Source organism: Bos indicus x Bos taurus, chromosome 21, assembly GCF_003369695.1.
Source record: "Bos indicus x Bos taurus breed Angus x Brahman F1 hybrid chromosome 21, Bos_hybrid_MaternalHap_v2.0, whole genome shotgun sequence".
NCBI classification, from domain to species: domain Eukaryota; kingdom Metazoa; phylum Chordata; class Mammalia; order Artiodactyla; family Bovidae; genus Bos; species Bos indicus x Bos taurus.
The window spans coordinates 7,460,332-7,477,733 of record NC_040096.1 but is presented as its reverse complement, the minus strand read 5'-3'; the positions used below and the strand labels follow the sequence as shown (position 1 = coordinate 7,477,733).

The following is a 17,402-nucleotide window of genomic DNA, read 5'->3' as shown; positions in this document are numbered from 1 at the left end:
AACCCTTGTTTAGGATATCTCTACAGCTTTCATTTTTAAACAAATATTTTTAATATTAATACTTTACAGAATTTTAGTAATTTTTAATGTTTGTTTTCTTTTGAAAAATATTCAGATACAGACATCCCTTGGTATCTGTGGGGAACTGGTTCTAGTACTCACTCCAGTACCAAAATGAGAGGCTGCTCAAGTCCCTTGTATAAAATGGTTTGGTATTTGCATATAACCAATGCACATCTTCCTGTATACTTTACATCATCTCTGCTGCTGCTGCTGCTAACTTGCTTCAGTAGTGTCCGACTCTATGTGACCCCATAGACGGCAGCCCACCAGGCTCTGCTGTCCCTGGGATTCTCCAGGCAAGAACACTGAAGTGGGTTGCCATTTACTTCTCCAATGCATGAAAGTGAAAGTGAAAGTGAAGTCGCTCAGTCGTGTCCGACTCTAGCCGACCCCATGGACCGCAGCCTACCAGGCTCCTCCGTCCATGGGATTTTCCAGGCAAGAGTACTGGAGTGGGTTGCCATACATCATCTCTAGATTATTTATAATACCTAATACAGTGTAAATGCTATATAAGTAGTTGTGAAGACAGTGTGAATGTTATATAATAGTTGTTGGTGTAGCAATTCAAGTTTTGCTTTTTGAAACTTTCTGGAATATTTTTTCCCTGATTATTTTTGATGCATGGTTAGTTGAATCCAAGGATACAGAACTCACATAGACCGATTGTACATATTTCAGTTTGTAAATGTACTAGATGTACAGACTTTTTAACTTTGAGCATATTTTTCTGTAAAAGTTTGTTGCTAAGTGAAAAATATCAATCTGGAAATTTTTTTTACATTTTTGGCAATAAAACACTTGCAGTTTTGCAGATACTTAACATTTATTTATTTATATTTTTAAGAGAATAATTTTAACCTCTATAAATATCAAGCAAGTACTTCATCATTTTAAGAAAATAATTAAAAATTTTATCATTCATACAGTTAAGTAGTTCTTTAATGTTCTGTGTCGAAAAGAGCTAAGTTTAAGTGAAAAACTGGCAGTGAGTGTAATACTAACTAGTATTAGAAAGTAATACTAGAAAGTTACTTTCTAGTATGATAACTACTAGTTATATGTAGTACTGTTTAAATTATAACAAAATACTGAAAATTCAATTCCTTCAGTTCAGTTGCTCAGTCGTGTACGATTCTTTGCGACCCCATGAATCGCAGCACGCCAGGCCTCCCTGTCCATCACCAACTCTTGGAGTTCACCCAGACTCACGTCCATCGAGTCAGTGATGCCATCCAGCCATCTCATCCTCTGTCATCCTCTTCTCCTCCTGCCCCCAGCCCCTCCCAGCATCAGAGTCTTTTCCAATGAGTTAACTCTTCGCATGAGGTAGCCAAAGTACTGGAGTTTCAGCTTCAACATCAGTCCTTCCAAAGAACACGCAGGGCTGATTTCCTTTAGAATGCACTGGTTGGATCTCCTTGCAGTCCAAGGCACTCTCAAGAGTCTTCTCCAACACCACAGTTCAAAAGCATCAATTCTTCGGTGCTCAGCCTTCTTCACAGTCCAATTCTCACATCCATACATGACCACAGGAAAAACCATAGCCTTGACTAGAGGGACCTTTGTTGGCAAAGTAATGTCTCTGCTTTTGAATATGCTATCTAGGTTGGTCATAACTTTCCTTCCAAGGAGTAAGCAAGCGTCTTTTAATTTCATGGCTGCAGTCACCATCTGCAGTGATTTTGGAGCCCAAAACAATAAAGTCTGACACTGTTTCCACTGTTTCCCCATCTATTTCCCATGAAGTGGTGGGACCGGATGCCATGATCTTCGTTTTCTGAATGTTGAGCTTTAAGCCAACTTTTTCACTCTCCACTTTCACTTTCATCAATTCCATAGTCATAATAAATAATCTTTTAAATACTTAATGGTCATATGTGAGTAGTGGCCACCATATTGGGTGGGTAGATAGAAAATATTTCCATGTTGTAGAAAATTCTGTTGGACCAGTGGTGTGTGTGACTGAAAAAAAAAAATTAGAATCAATAGTAGCAACTCATTATTATCATGAAAATCAAACTACCACTATGTGTTAATGCTACAGAATTATAAAGAAAAATGATGCCAGAGTTCTTTTTTAGGCACTTCAAAGACAACTTTAGAAACAAAAGAATTTGTCCACATTTTGAAAATTTTACCTTCCCTCAGTTTGTACCCCTCCTTTCCATTTCCTTTCCTTTTGAAATGGCTTTATTTTAATATTTGTAATGCTTGTATTCAGTGAATTTCCAATGAAATTTTTATTTTAATGAACTTGGGACATAAAATATTTGTGATTGTTCTGATGGGTGCATTCCAAGAAATTTGAATATTTGCCACAGTTTTCTTTCTGTTTTTTTTTTTTAAGAACCATTAAAATAAACTCTAAAGATGTTATGTTTTCATATCTGGGTAATCAAAATTTGCATTTTCTCATAAAACACTGATGTATGTTTGGGATTATCTTTTTATATTGCTTATGAATAGAATGCCCATTATTTGCACATTATAGTCTCATTACATTTTTCCTGGGAAACAGGATGTCAGTGGTAACTTCTAGTGGTCCTTGACCTAACTGATTGCACAGCCCTTGTTAGGAGTGGTTGGGAGGGGTTAGTGAGCTATTAATGCTCTTAAAAGCATTTCTTATTGCCCCTTCTCCCTCTCCTTAACACCTCCTCTCTTCCCCCGCCAATATGTGTCTCAGGCTTTCTAGGGTTATTCACATGAAAACCATAGTTAATAACATTTCGTTGTGTTACTTATTGCAGAAGTAATGAACTTAACTGTCAAGAGATTTTGATGATAGTAGATGGAGGTATTGAGAATCTGTTGTGGTTTTCTGTCTCCAGAAAACATCAAGGAAATATGACGGGTGTTTAAGACAAGGCTCATGCTTTTTTGGTCTGCTTAACATTTATTTCAAGGGAAATTTTAAGAGAAGAAACTGAGTAGTTAATGGAAGTGAGCCAAGAGATAAGAGGGTAAATGTTAAGGGACATTGTGGGGCAAATGGTGAGTAGGGCTGTGATGGGCATTTCTGCTATTGTGGACCAGGAAAGGTGGGGCTGCTCATCTGTCTCTGTTCCCATTAGCCTGCCAGGGCTTCTGACTTGACTGTTGAGAGATCTTGCTCTATAACATACATAAAAGGAGGAAAAATACTGGAGGAGGAATGAACTAATATTCCTGGTAGTAAAGAGGTTTTCTTTGGTTGTTCTCATATAACCCCATGGTATTTAACTTGTGCTGTATGCTTGCCCAGAAAAAGTGATACCAAATTATTGATCCAACTAGAAAGCTTGTTGAGTATGTTGTGGTGGTTTTTGAATGAAGTAACTTTATTAAAATTAAAAATAATTTATTGAGGTGAAATTCACTTCATGAAAAATTAACCATTTTAAAGTGAAAAATCAGTAGCATTCAGAATATACGCAGTGTTGCACACCGTCACCTTTGTTTAGTTCCAAACATACCCATCACTCAAAAGCAAAGCCCCTTGTCCATTAAGCAGCCTCTTCCTACTCCCCTCTACACCCCAGGCCTGGAGCCCCAGTCTGTATTCTCTCTCTCTGGATTTATCTGTTTTGGATATTTCATATATTGGGATCATTCAGTGTATCACCTTTGTGTCTGACTTCTTTTCACTTAGCAAAATGTTCTCACGTTTCATGCAGGTGGTAGCGTGTGTCATTCCTTCATTCCTTATGATTTAATAAAGATTCCACAGTGTGTGTATACCACAGTTTGTTTATCTGTTCATCCGTTGATGGACATTTGGGCTGTTCCCACCTTATAGCTATTATGAACACTGCTGCTATGAACATGGGTATACATGTAAATGTTTAAGTACCTGCTTTTAATTATTTGGGGTATATATAGGAGTAGAAATATGAAACCTTATGGCAATTCTATATTTAACTTTTTGAGGAACAGCCAAACTTTGCTATAGTGGCTGAACCATTTTACATTACTGCCAGCAGTGTACAAGGGTTCCTATTTCTCAGTTCCTCATCAGTAGTTGTTAAGTTTACATTTTTAACAAATTATGGCCATCCTGGTGGTTTTGAAGTGGTACCTCATTGTGGTTTTGATTTGCATATCCCTAATGAGATGCTGGTGGCTCAGATGGCAAAGCGTCTGCCTGCAATGTGGGAGACCCGGGTTCAATCCCTGGGTTGGGAAGATCCCCTAGAGAAGGAATGGCAGTCCACTCCAGTACTCTTGCCTGGAGAATCCCGTGGACGGAGGAGCCTGGTAGGCTGCAGTCCATGGGGTCCCAAAGAGTTGGACACGACTGAGTGACTTCACTTTAATGCTAATGAAGTTGGGTGTCTTCATGTGCTTATTGGCGGGTTGCATGTCTTCTTTAAAGAATGTCTTCTCAAGTCCTTTGGCCATTTTTCAAGGGATTGGTTTTTGTTGTTTTTTTTTTTGTGATTGAGTTGTAAGTGTTCTAGACACTTACCAGGTATATGGTTTGCAGATATTTTCTCCCATTTTATATATTGCCTTTCAGTTTCTTGTAATGTTCTCTTATGCAGAAAATTTTTAATTTTGATAAAGTCTGGCTTATCTGTTTTTTCTATCGGTGCTCCTGCTTTTGGCCTATGATCATGAAGATTTACTCATGGTTCCCTCCATGAATTTTATTGTTTCAGCACTTAGATATAAGCCATTGATAGATCCATTTTTGGGAGAAGGCAATGGCACCCCACTCCAGTACTCTTGCCTGGAAAATCCCATGGATGGAGGAGCCTGGTAGGCTGCAGTCCATGGCGTCACAAAGAGTCGGGCATGACTGAGCGTCTTCACTTTCACTTTTCTTTTTCATGCATTGGAGAAGGGAATGGCAACCCACTCCAGTGTTCTTGCCTGGAGAATCCCAGGGACAGGGGAGCCTGGTGGGCTGCCATCTGTGGGGTCACACAGAGTCGGACACAACTGAAGCAACTTAGCAGCAGCAGATCCATTTTTAGTTAACTTTTGTATATGGTGTGAAGTAGAGGTCTGACTTTATTCTACTTTTTAATAACTGCTATAAAAATATGCATTTAATTCAGGACTTCTTTGAAATGTGTTGTTAGAGGTAGGATGGAGCATATTTTACTGAGCCCTGAATCCTAGTGATTCAATGATTTTTTTTTTTTTTTTTTTTCATACTGCACTACTCTCGCCGATCTCTGGGGGACTTTGGTTCATGGTGTCTTTACTCAGGGATGAAAGCTGGTAAAGGTCGCTGTGGACCTCTCACGTGCAAACTCTCTAAGGTCTCTGCTGCTGCTGCTGCTAAGTTGCTTCAGTGGTGCCCGACTCTATTCGACCCCATAGACGGAAGCCCACCAGGCTCCCCCGTCCCTGGGATTCCCCAGGCAGGAACACTGGAGTGGGTTGCCATTTCCTTCTCCAATGCATGAAAGTGAAAAGTGAAAGTGAAGTCGCTTGGTTGTGTGCGACTCGTAGCGACCCCATGGACTGCAGCCCACCAGGCTCCTCCATCCATGGGATTTTCCAGACAAGAGTACTGGAGTGGGGTGCCATTGCCTTCTCTGCTCTAAGGTCTCTAGTTTGACTTAATTCCATTGACCAAAGCAAGTCACTTAACCATGTTGAACTTAAGTGCAATCCTGCCTGTTGCCCAGAAGGAGAAAGGAAAGTAAGTGGTGCACAGTGACTATATGAGAATGCAATTGAACATGTGTTTGCAACATATTTGAAGTATTTGTTCCAAGATACACAATTTTAAAACATTCCCATTGAAGGAGGTTGTAAGTTTTCCATAACAGTACATGGTAAAGCATCATTGATTCAAGATTTGAAGTGAATTTTATACTGTGTTTACTGAAGTTTACTTTTACATTATTTATAAAGAAAAATTATTAAGTGATAATATGAGATTTAATGATGGGAATTTTGGTTTAATTTATAAAACAGTTTTCAATTAGTTTAGAAGGAAGTATTCATACTCAAGGAATTTGGGTACAGATTGTTTATCTATTAAAACTTTTGTATGTCAAATTTGTGAAAAAGAAGGAAATAATAGTAATAATCGTTTTGCAAGGCACTTTAAGATTATTGCTCTTAATCGATCAGGATTTTAAAATTTGAAAACATTTAAACTTAGTAGTCTGAGCCCTGTTTGTGTGGCGCCTGTAATCCAGCATTAGAGCTTAGTTGCTCTGAGTGTTAGTCGGTTAGTTGTGTCCGACTCTTCCTGACCCATGGACTGGGACCCGCCAGGCTCCTCTGTCCATGGGATTTCCCAGGCAAGATTTCCCACTGGAGTGGGTTGCTGTTCCCTTCTCCAGGGGATTTTTCTGACACAGGGATCAAACCTGGGTCTCCAGCATTGCAGGTGGATTCTTTACCATCCGAGTCACCTGGGAAGCTCCTTAGTTACTCACAGAGTAACAACAATGTTGATGTTAATATATAGTGATCCAGTCTCTTACCTGCTTTTCATAAACTATGTAAATAGGAAAATTAAAATATATAGTGTTTCTCATATTATTTAGTTTCATTGCTAAAATGTACCACTAGGAAGCAGAGAATGATATTTTAGAGCACCAGTAGATGTCAGCCACAGCCTATGCAGCAGGCTGATTCTTTACCAGCCTTTTTGCTTTTTTTTTTTTTTTTTGAACCCAGCATCCTAATGAACTGCCAATTTTCTCAAGGTTGGTGTGCTTGTTTTTAAATTAAAACACAGTGTACTTACTCGTAAAAATATAGCGATGCAGTAATGGCAGCAGAAACATTATGCAGTGCTTAATTGTGTGTGTAGGGAAATATCTCACAGAGGTAACTAGTTGGTCATGGAAAAATTGCAATACTCTCTGGTAAGAGCCAAGAAGGCATCTGTAAAGAATGACCATGGGTCCTGTAATCAGCCAGATATGGTATTGATATTATAGCAGATCAAACAAGTTGAGGTTCTAATAGCATTTCTTTTCCAGATAAGCCTTTTCTTTTTAAGAGGCACAGCCAGAAAGCTTCTTACCTCTCCTCTCCCATCCCCTCAGTGCTTTAGTTTGCCTGGAATGTCTTGTAAGTATCCCCACAGGTGGAAGTGTATATTCCTCTTACTAGGGGAGGTACCAGTACTAAAAGAAACATTTTGGAAACTTAGATCCAAGAGCAGCACTCAAGGAAAGACTTGTCATGAAGGACCTCATTGCAGATATTGATGTCAAAACATAGGGGAAAAGGAATCACAGCTTCGGCATTTGAAAACTAAAAGTGGTTTTATCAAAAGTGGAAACTTAATAAATGTTTCACTGACTTCAAAACAGTATTTAGATTCAGTGCTATTTGGTTATTATGAAAGTGTGAAGGCTATTATATATGTAACTAATTTGGGATACTGCTGCTAAGTAAATACATCAGTATGCCAATATGAAATTAATAACTTTGTCTCCTTGATTAAAATAAACCATTGTGTTCAAGATTTTTAAAAAATAGTTTTTCCTCAGTATAAAATATAAGACCCTAGTGAACTATTCCTTGGTACTGTCTTCAAAATTATATACCTTTATTCTCTGTGGCCCAGATATACCAGAAATACCAAACTAATGGCATTTCTTTTATTGAGTGTTTAGAACCTAAGTTACATATAATGTGATTGATTCCTCAATTGTGTAACAATTTATATAGTAAATTTTAAATTTGATTTTAATTTTTTTAATTTTAAAAGACATATATGCTCATTATTAAAGATTCAGATGATATAAAAATAGATGGAGAATAACAGCACTATCCTTTTCCTAATGATAATCACTGTTCCTAAGCTCCTGTAAGAAAAATTACTTGTTACAAATCCCCCAAACTTTTATTTTTCTATTGACACAATTATTTTTATAAGTGCTTTTGAAATGTAAGATTTTGTCATGAGTGCTGCCAGGCAGTTACAGTAGAACAAACTGTGTTTGTGATTTCTTAAACACACCTGTCTCTCTTTTGTCTTTTCACATGTTGATTCATGTGCCTAGAAAGCTAACCAGAACTCTCCTCCTCCCTACTCCATAGCAACCTCTGATAGTTAAGTCTTTCAAGCCTCAAGTTAGTCATAATTGCTTTTAAAAAACCATTCCTGATTCTTTGTTATTGATATCTAGCTTAATTCTACAGTATGTTTTAGTGTAGAATAAAAAAATGTTACTCCTGACTCAGTGTGCTCTTTCAGTCTTGACAATTCATGTCTGTGTGTGTGTGTGAGAGAGAGAGAAGAGAGAGAGAGAGAGAGACACGCAGGCTGACAGGAGGCTTTTCCTTCTACCCAGGGCCTAGCCCCATCTCCCTTCCCCTCCTCCCTGTGGCCTGCTTCCTGTCCTTGTCACATCACACTCCTACTCAGAACTTAGAACCTGGTCCAGATGTGACCTCCCTTAGGACACCTGAGCTCCAGCTTACTCTGTTTATTCTGAGTTTAGTTATATCTTGGTATCTGGCCCTCTGCGATTTCAGTTCCTTTCTCCTCAGGAGTAGTTTGGGATTTTGGTTTGACAAGGGGTTGATAGTATTATATTTAGGGCTACTGTAACGAATTACACAGGCTAGGTGGCTTAAAATGCAGAAATTTACTGTCTCACAGTTCTGGAGGACAGAAGTTCCAAACCATGGTGTTGGTTGGGTTGGTTCCTTCTCACGGCTTTGAGGAAGAGCCTCCTTTCTCTGAGCTCCCAGGGGCGGGGCGGGATGCTTTACCAGCGGTGTTCCTTGGCTTTGTAGCTCCATCCCTCCCACCTCTGGCCCCAGCGTCACATGGTGCTATTCCCTCTGTGTCTGTTAAAACATTTTTATTTCTTCTGTGACCATGGAATATAAGATCTGGTTTCTCCAAGGGATATGGATTTTCAGTGTTCAGATGTATACGTTTAAATTGTAGTTTGATCTATGTAAGCATAAACCCAGACCTGCTGATGTATTATTTTCACATTTTCTCAAAATTTACAGCCCTTCAAAAGGTAGTACTTGTATTTAAGCTGTTTAGAAATGTTTATACATTTTTCAAAAATAAAATTTAATTCTGAGTTTTTAATTTTCAGCCAGAAAACCTTGCTCAGAAGCTTCCAAACCTTGTGGAACTGTGAGTCTGTTTATTCAAATTTTTTTTTTTTTAAAAACAAGAATGGACATAATTTTAAGTTATTTTAAATTACAGGGAATATTTTAATGTATTAATTTATTATTTTTTGGTATTATGATCATGGTGCTCATGTAGGTAGACCTGTGGTTCTGCTAAACCCAATAGTATTTTAAAGTATCTTACCATTTACATTTATGTTTTAAATATCTTACTTCAGGGTAGTAAAGATGATGAAAGATACGTTTTTTTTTTCTTGCAGCATCTTGGTCACAGAATCCTTTGGATAGTCCATGGAATTGGGAGTATTGGGCTTCCCAGTTGGCACTAATGGTAAAGAACCCACCTGCCAGTGCAGGAGACATAAGAGGTGTGGGTTTGATACCTGGGTCAGGAAGATCCCCTGGAGAAGGAAATGGCAACCCACTTCAGTATTCCTGCCTGCCTGGAAAATCCCATGGACAGAGGAGCCTGGAGGGCTACAGTCCATGGGGTTGCAGAGTGGGACACAGCTGAAGCGACTTAGCATGTGATTGTTAGTATTGTTACTACTACTACATATGCTACTGATATAAACAGCCTGATGGTATAAAAGATTTAAAATATAGAGTAAAAGCCTCCTTCCCTACATCCTACATTTGTTTTAGTTCTTATGATGATTACCTCCATAATACTAAATAATGTATCTTTTTAAAATGCATTTACACCTTTGTTTTTAGTATATCAACTTTATCTCTTGACTAAGGAAGATAAGAAATTTCCATATCTTGTATTTCCCTTTCTTTCTACCTGCCTCCTAATTTTGTCGAGGGAGGAATTTGCATCACCTTTTCTTGTTCTTTTTATTATTTGGCATGATTTTCAGGAGGTAAATTAGAGAGAGCTAATTTTACACCTTTATCATAAGCCAGAAGTCTCTGTCATTTTACCCAACCTTTTATTTTTGAAAAAATTCTGACCAACAAAAAAGTTGGAAGCATAGTACAATGAACATCCATACAGTTGATCTAACGTGAAGCTTAGAGGTGCCACCCTCTCATAGTTGAAAATCCAGGTATAACTTTATAGTCCCCCATTGTTTTTCCAAAAGTTTTCACTTTTGTCTCAGGTTCAAAGGATTTGTTAACAAAATGAGCCGCTTGTTCTATCAGTTCAGTTCAGTCATTCAGTTGTGTCCTACTGTTTGTGACCCCATGGACTGCAGCACGCCAGGCCTCCCTGTCCATCACCAGCTCCCGGAGCTTACTCAAACTCATGTCCATCGAGTTGGTGCTGCCATCCAACCATCTCTTCCTCTGTCATCCCCTTCTCCTCCTGCCTTCAGTCTTTCCCAGCATCAGGGTCTTTTCCAGTGAGTCAGTTCTTCTCATCAGGTGGCCTAAGTATTAGAGTTTCAGCTTCAGCATCAGTCTTTCCTATGAATATTCAGGACTGATTTCCTTTAGGATTGACTGGTTAAATCTCCTTGTAGTCCAAGGGACTCTCAAGATTTTTCTCCAACACCATAGTTCAAAAGCATCAATTCTTTGGCCCTCAGATTTCTTTATAGTCCAACTCTCACATCCATACATATACTTGTTCCATACAAATAAATAATAACCAATATTTATTAGAGAATTATCTAGCTTAATTTCAATATACTAACATTAAAAGAAAAGAGAAATAGAAACAGCAGAGGATACATCACCAAACTGAATTCTCACCAACATCCAGACTCAAACAGCAGTGGAAAGTCCCGTGACACAGCACATCGGGATCTCAATTGGGAAAATGTCCCAGGCAGCATGTCCGCTCAGTGGGTTAGACTTTAGAGATCACAGTTCGGGTTCCCACTTACAATCCCAGAGGCAATCATCAATCTGTGAGCAAATAGCAGTTCTGATTTCATGTTAATGCGTAAAACTTGGAATGTTTTTAAACCTGGGGCTTGGTTGGCCAGCTCGCCCCCAGAGGCTCAACAATCTCAAGATTCATCCCCTGTCTTATCTATGATGCTGCCAGTCTTGCACTCACAGAAGGCAGTCACTCACAGTCAGGGCAGTGTCCAGGCAGGTTAGAAGCAAGGTCAGAGGCCTGCTCTGCTTTGTCTCTGAAGCCTAAACAAGACTTTTTAATTTCCCTACCATCCACATCCATAGTTCCACATCTGTGGACTCACACAAGCTTGGATGGTGTAGTACTTAGTAGAAATTTGTTGAAAAAAAATCAGAATGTAATTGGACCTGTGCACTTTAAACCCTCTTGTTCAAGGACAGGCTTCACCTAAATGTAACCAGTTAACATTTTGCTTCATTTCCTTCCTCTCTTCCCCCTTCTACTCTCTCTTTACTGCCCCTCTTTCCGCCTTTTCCTTTCCTTTCTCCCTCTCTCTCTTACACACAAATTGCACACATTATAGTGTGTGTGTGTCCGTGTGCACACTCAGTTGTGTTCGACTCTCTGTGGCCCCATGGACTGTAGCCCACCAGGCTCCTCTGACCATGGAATTTTGGAATAGGTTGCTATTTCCTACTCCAATGAGTCTTCCCTGATTAGGGATGGAACCCACGTCTCAGGCAGGTGGATTCTTTACCACTAGTGCCACCTGGGAAGCCCCTATGTATCTAAGAATAAAGACATTCTTGCACATAATTTTATTATTTTTAGGTCTAAGAAAAGTAGTATTAATTCAATAATATCATCTAATATACAGTTCATATTTAAATTATCCCAATTTCCCCTCAAGATTTTTTTTTTTTAAGTCGTCTGGATTTTTGAAGTAGATGTTTTGTTTGATGGTTTCTTCTGGACTAGGTTCACTTTAAATATCTTCAGTGATGTTCTGCCCTATTTGGTTTATCAAGGTTTTGTTTTCATTCTCTTATATATATTATATGTGTATTTATTTTTTTATGAAGCATGGTTTTTCACCCCTAACTACTTTAGTATATATTTCTAAGAACAGGGATGTATTAACATTTTTTAGCCCTACTTTTCTATCCTTAATATATAACTTTATATTTTTCTCCATATAGGTTTTGAACATTTCTAATAGTTTTTTCCTAAATGTTTAATTTTTTTGCTGTGTAAATGATTTTTCTTATCTGTTACATCTTCTAACTAGGTAATTTTTGTTATAGGAGCACTATGGTTTTTTGCATATTAACTTTATATCTTGCTCCTTCCTGAAATCTTCTATTGTTTGAGTTAATCATGGATTCTCCAGAGTTTTCCAGGTATACTCTACTCTCATGTCTGAAAATACAGTGTTATGTCTTCTTTTCCAAATCTTTATTTTCTCTATTCTGATTGCATTGACTAGTCCTTCTCCAGAGCAGTGTAAAATAGTATTTGAGGTAGTAGGCATCCTTGTCTTCTTTAAGACCTTAGTGGGAATATCTCCAGGTTTCATCCACTAAGAAAGATGCTGGCCTTACAGTTAACACAATTCTTATGTGTTAAGTAAATATCCATCTGTGTTAATAATCTATTGCTGCTCTACAGATTATCTCAAAATGTAGTTGCTTAAAGTGTAGGGGTAGTTAAAAGAATAAACACTTATTCTCTCGTATTTTTTGAAGGTCCAGAATCTGGGCTTGGCTTAGCTGGATCCCTTTGCTTCAGTGTCTCTCTCAAGGCTTTAATCAAGATTGTTGCCCAGGGCTGCTGGCTTACCTGAAAGCTCAACTGAGGAAAGATCCTCTATCTGTGTTCACTCATATGGTTGTTGGCAGGATTCAACCAATTCCTTGCAGGTTGTTAGACTGAGAGCGTCAGTTCCTAGCTGGCTGTTGGCCAGAGAACTCCCTTAGTTCATCACCACTTAGCCTCTATTATGTAGCTCACAACATGGCAGCTGACTTCGATCAGAGTGAGCAAGCAGAAGAGTATGTGAGAGCGGAGCCCTTGCCCCTTTCTAGTCTAATCATGGAAGTGGCATCGCATCACTTGCTGTGACACTCAAGGGGAGGCCGTTACACAAGGCCTGCATGCGGAGGAGTGGGGACCACCAGGGACCATCCTAGGTGCTGCCTACCACACTATTAATTCCTGCTTTCTCAAGAATTTTTTTATTAGTAATGGGTGTGACATTTTTTCAGACTTTAAATCTAATGGAAAAATCCTTGAGGCCTTCAGGCAAAAAGGTGAACCAGTCATGAAGATGAAGAAGATTGCAACATAAGACTCCAAGCTGAGTAATCTACACAATGGCAGTTCAATTCTGGATTGACAGTTTTTATTTTTTTGAGCTTCTTGAAAGTATTTGACTATCTTCAGATCTCCATAGATTCTCATAAGAAGTCAGTGGAATTTTCATCATTCTCCACATGTGTGTAATATATCATTTTTCTCTGACTTCTTTGAAGATTTTCTTTTGATCTTGGCTTTTAGCAATTTAACTGTGATGTGCCTTGGTATAATATTATTTGTTATTTATCTTGGAATCTGCTGAGCTACTTGAATCAGTGAATTTATGTCTTTTACCAAATTTGGGACATTTTCAACCATTATTTCTTCAAATACTTTTTATGCACCTTTTCCTCTCTCTCTTCATTGGATTCAGTTTACATATATCTTGTTGATATTGTCCTACATACCTCTCAGGGACTTCATGTTTCCTCCTTTTTTTCTCTGCACTTAGATTGAATCATTTATATTGATCTGTCTCCAAGATCTTAAATTGGTAGAATTAATATAGTTAAAATAGCCATACCGCGCAAGCAATCTACAGATTTAATTGTGATACCTATCAAGTTACCCATGACATTTTTCACAGAAGTAGAACAAATAATCCTAAAATTTATATGGAACTACAAAAGACTCAGGCTTACCAAAGCAATCCTAAGGAAAAAGGAACAAAGCTGGAGGTATAACCCTTTTAGACTTCAGATAGTATTTCAGAGCTACAGTAATCAAAACAGTGTGTTATATTCTTTTATTCACCTTTATCCAGTAAGCATTTCAGTTCTAGAATATTCTTTCTTTCATCCTTTCTTAGTTTCTGTTTCTCTGCTAAGATGTCCTTATCTTTTCATTAAGACATATTTTACTTTAGACCACTGTGCATAATTATAACAACTACTTTTAGAGAGTTGTCTGCTAATTCCCAACATCAGAGTTGCCTTGGGGTTGCTATACATTGTTTGTCGTCATTGACATTTTCCTGAGTGTTCATATGTTAAGTAATTTTAGGTTATAGCCTGACAATTGAGGATATGTGTTTTAGATACTAAAATCTGTTAATTTCTTTGAAGAGTGTTGATGTTTTGCTTCAGTGGTTTCCCTGGTTGACTCAAAACAGTAAAGGGCCTTTTGGAAGGCAACTGAGATCTCAGTCCAGTTCTTTTGTCTTTAGTTATAGTTTTTTCCAGTACGAATGGTTTTGGAATAAGGCACTGATTCAGGCAAAGTTTATACATAGGATTTGGGGTTTCCCCTCCCTGTTTGTTTGTTTGTTTTCTGGTATTCTCTGTTTGTCAGGGACCATCGTTGCCCTGAACTCTGTCCTCATTTTGGCTAGCAAGACTGCAGTTTTCTTTTGGAATTTTAGCCACTGTTTGTCCCTTTCCTTAGACCAAATGCTATTAAGAAAAAAAGATGAAACTCAGATTTACCTGGTGTCATGCTTCAGTTTTTGTCTCTCTTCCAGAACTGGCTTTTTTGTTTACTGTTGCAGTGCCTTAGGTTCATTTTGTCTGTGTGTGCTTTTCAGTGTTTTAGTTGTCAGAGCACCAGTCTAGTAGGAGTTCATTCTGCTGTCCTGGAATTGAAACTCACATTCTTTTACTTGAATCTGTTTTTGCCTTTATAACTCACATGGGTTTCTTGAAGTCAGCATTAGTTGGTTCTTTGATTTTGACCAGTCTAACAATATGGCTCATTCCACTGGAATATTTAGACTATTTATGTTTAATATGATTACTGATAGGATTGAGTTTAAGTTCACCATCTTAACAATTGTTTTTTCTATTTGTCCCAACTGTTCTCTGTTATTTTTCCCCTTTAGTTTCCTTCTTTTAAATTATTTCAGTGTTATTTTAGGATTATGTTTTATTACCATTATTGATTTATTAACTCTACTTCATTTCAATATTGAAAGGTTTATGTTTCTTTAACCTATTATAATCTACCTTCACATAACATACTACTTCACATTTAATATAAGAACCTTGGATCGGTACATTCGGTTCATCCCTCCTATCCTTTGTGCTGTCGTCCTGTGTTTTACATGTGTGTGAGTGTTGTGAGAGAGATCTATGTATGTGTAAACCATAGATATCAGTCAAGGTCCAGTTAGAAACTATACCACTAATTTAAGCAGGGAAAATTAAAGAATTGTTAATTAGTAAAATGTTATTAACTACTAAAAGAGGTTAAAAAGGACTCCATGGTACTCAGAATTAGTGAGTACAAAAAAGTAGATCTGTACCTAGAGAATTGGACAGTGAAGGGTCTAAAGACTTAGGAGAGTTCCAAACCCTAGGCTGAGGTTAGACCTCTTCAAAGAAGATATGACTGCCACAAAGCATATAGCATTCACGTGGTGAAGAGCCTTGCCATCTGATTTAGGCCAGAGCAGATCTGTAACGTCATCTCACTGTTGCAGGAGTAGTACTTGTAATCCGGAGCTGGCATATTAAAAGCAGCCTGACGAGGGGAAGGCAGCTGCCTGAGAACAAGGCAGAACCAGTGCAGCAGTGGCTGTGGGTGGGGGAAGACGGTTACGTGAGGCCAGTTGAAGTTGCTTATAGAAGAGTGTTGTTGGGTAAGGAGTGTGGCCTGAGGATAACAGCCAAAGATGCTGCAAAACTGACGTCAGCTTGGGGCGTTCGTGGTTGAGATGTGGCTTAAAGTGGTCCAGGAGGGCTGCTGGGGCTTGGCTCTGAGTGGAATAAAAAATGGAAAGAGGACTGGACCTGGAGAGGTGCCTTCCTGCTATTCTCATCTTGCAGAGTCACTCTAACACCTTCTTTTGGTAACGTTAGGCCTAACATTAGATCAGTTAGCAAAGGAGAAATTTTGACAGGGTCCAGCTCCTATATGTCATAACAGGTAGATTTGTAGCTGAGAGATAAAATTGGTATCTGGTGAAATACACTGTTAAATAAATTTTGCATTTAAATTCTTAAAGAAACTTAAAAATGAGAAAATGTCTTTTTATATTAGTTTCTATATTCTATCAGATTTGGTTTGCTTGAAAAAAAGTCTTCTTTTGTCCTTTTTTTAAAAAAAAAAATTCAACTTTTTGCTTTGAGATAATGGTGGTATCACACATAAGAAGTAATTCATAAACATCCTTGTGTACTCTTTTAGGTTCTACCAGTGTTCATGTCTTACATAACTATAGTATGAGATCACCACCAGGAAATTGACAGTACTACAATCTACTGATATTATTCCGTTTTCCTAATTTTTTACCCTTTTATAATCACATTCCCCGTGTCCCCAAACCCTGGCAACTGCTACTCTGTTCTCCATCTCTATGACTTGGTCAGTTTAACTTTTTATGTTTTATAAATCATACAGTATGTAACCTTTCAGGGCTAGCTTTTTTTTTCATTCAGCATAATTCCCCTGAGACATATGTAAGTAGTGGCATGTAGCAGTAGTTCCTTTATGTTGCTGAGTTATGTTTCACAGTATGGATGTAATAGAGTTTGTCCATTCACCTACTGAAGGACATATTAGTTTCATTTTTAGCTATTGTGCATAAAGTTCCTATGAACATTCATGTACATGCTTTTTGGCATATGAGTAAGTTTTCATTTCTCTGAGATAAATGCTTAAGAGTTTAATTGCTGAAGCATATGAAAATTCTTTGTTTCATTTTTTAAATTGAAATATGATTTACATAAAAATTTAATCATACACTTTTAAAGTGTATGGTTCATTGGTTTTGGTATATACACAAGATTGAGCAACCATTATCACTGTCTAACCCAGAACATTTTCATCACCCTAAATGATCATTAATAATCATTCCCCTCTCCTAATTCCTTGTAACTCCCTAGTGGCCAATAATCTGCTTTCTATTTCTATGGATATTCCTATTCTGGACATTTTATATAGATGGCATCATGCAATATGTGACTATTTATGTCTGGCTGTTTTAGCGTAGCATGTGTCATCTATATCGCAGCATATTTCAGAATCCATTCTTTTTATGGCTGAATAATATTCCATCGCATGGATATACAGCATTTTGTTTATCCATTTTTTACAGTAGACATTTGGCTTATCTCCACATTTTGGCTATGGTGAATAATGCAGTTGTAAACATTTATGTAGAAGTTTG

The 17,402-nt window shown here is 37.9% G+C and overlaps 1 protein-coding gene across 4 annotated transcripts in view; it reads left to right on the top strand.

Annotated features, from left to right (window-relative positions):
- Positions 1 to 17,402, top strand: part of LRRC28 (leucine rich repeat containing 28) — a 196,169-nt gene that overhangs the window by 15,287 nt on the left and 163,480 nt on the right. For all 4 annotated transcript variants that reach the window (XR_003507308.1, XM_027520676.1, XM_027520678.1 and 1 more), the window contains exon 3: positions 9,090 to 9,130. Coding sequence is in view for 3 of the 4 variants with exons in the window: in XM_027520676.1 (XP_027376477.1) it covers positions 9,090 to 9,130 (41 nt within the window). In the remaining variant the exon portion in view is untranslated. The remainder of the gene's footprint in view (positions 1 to 9,089; positions 9,131 to 17,402) is intronic.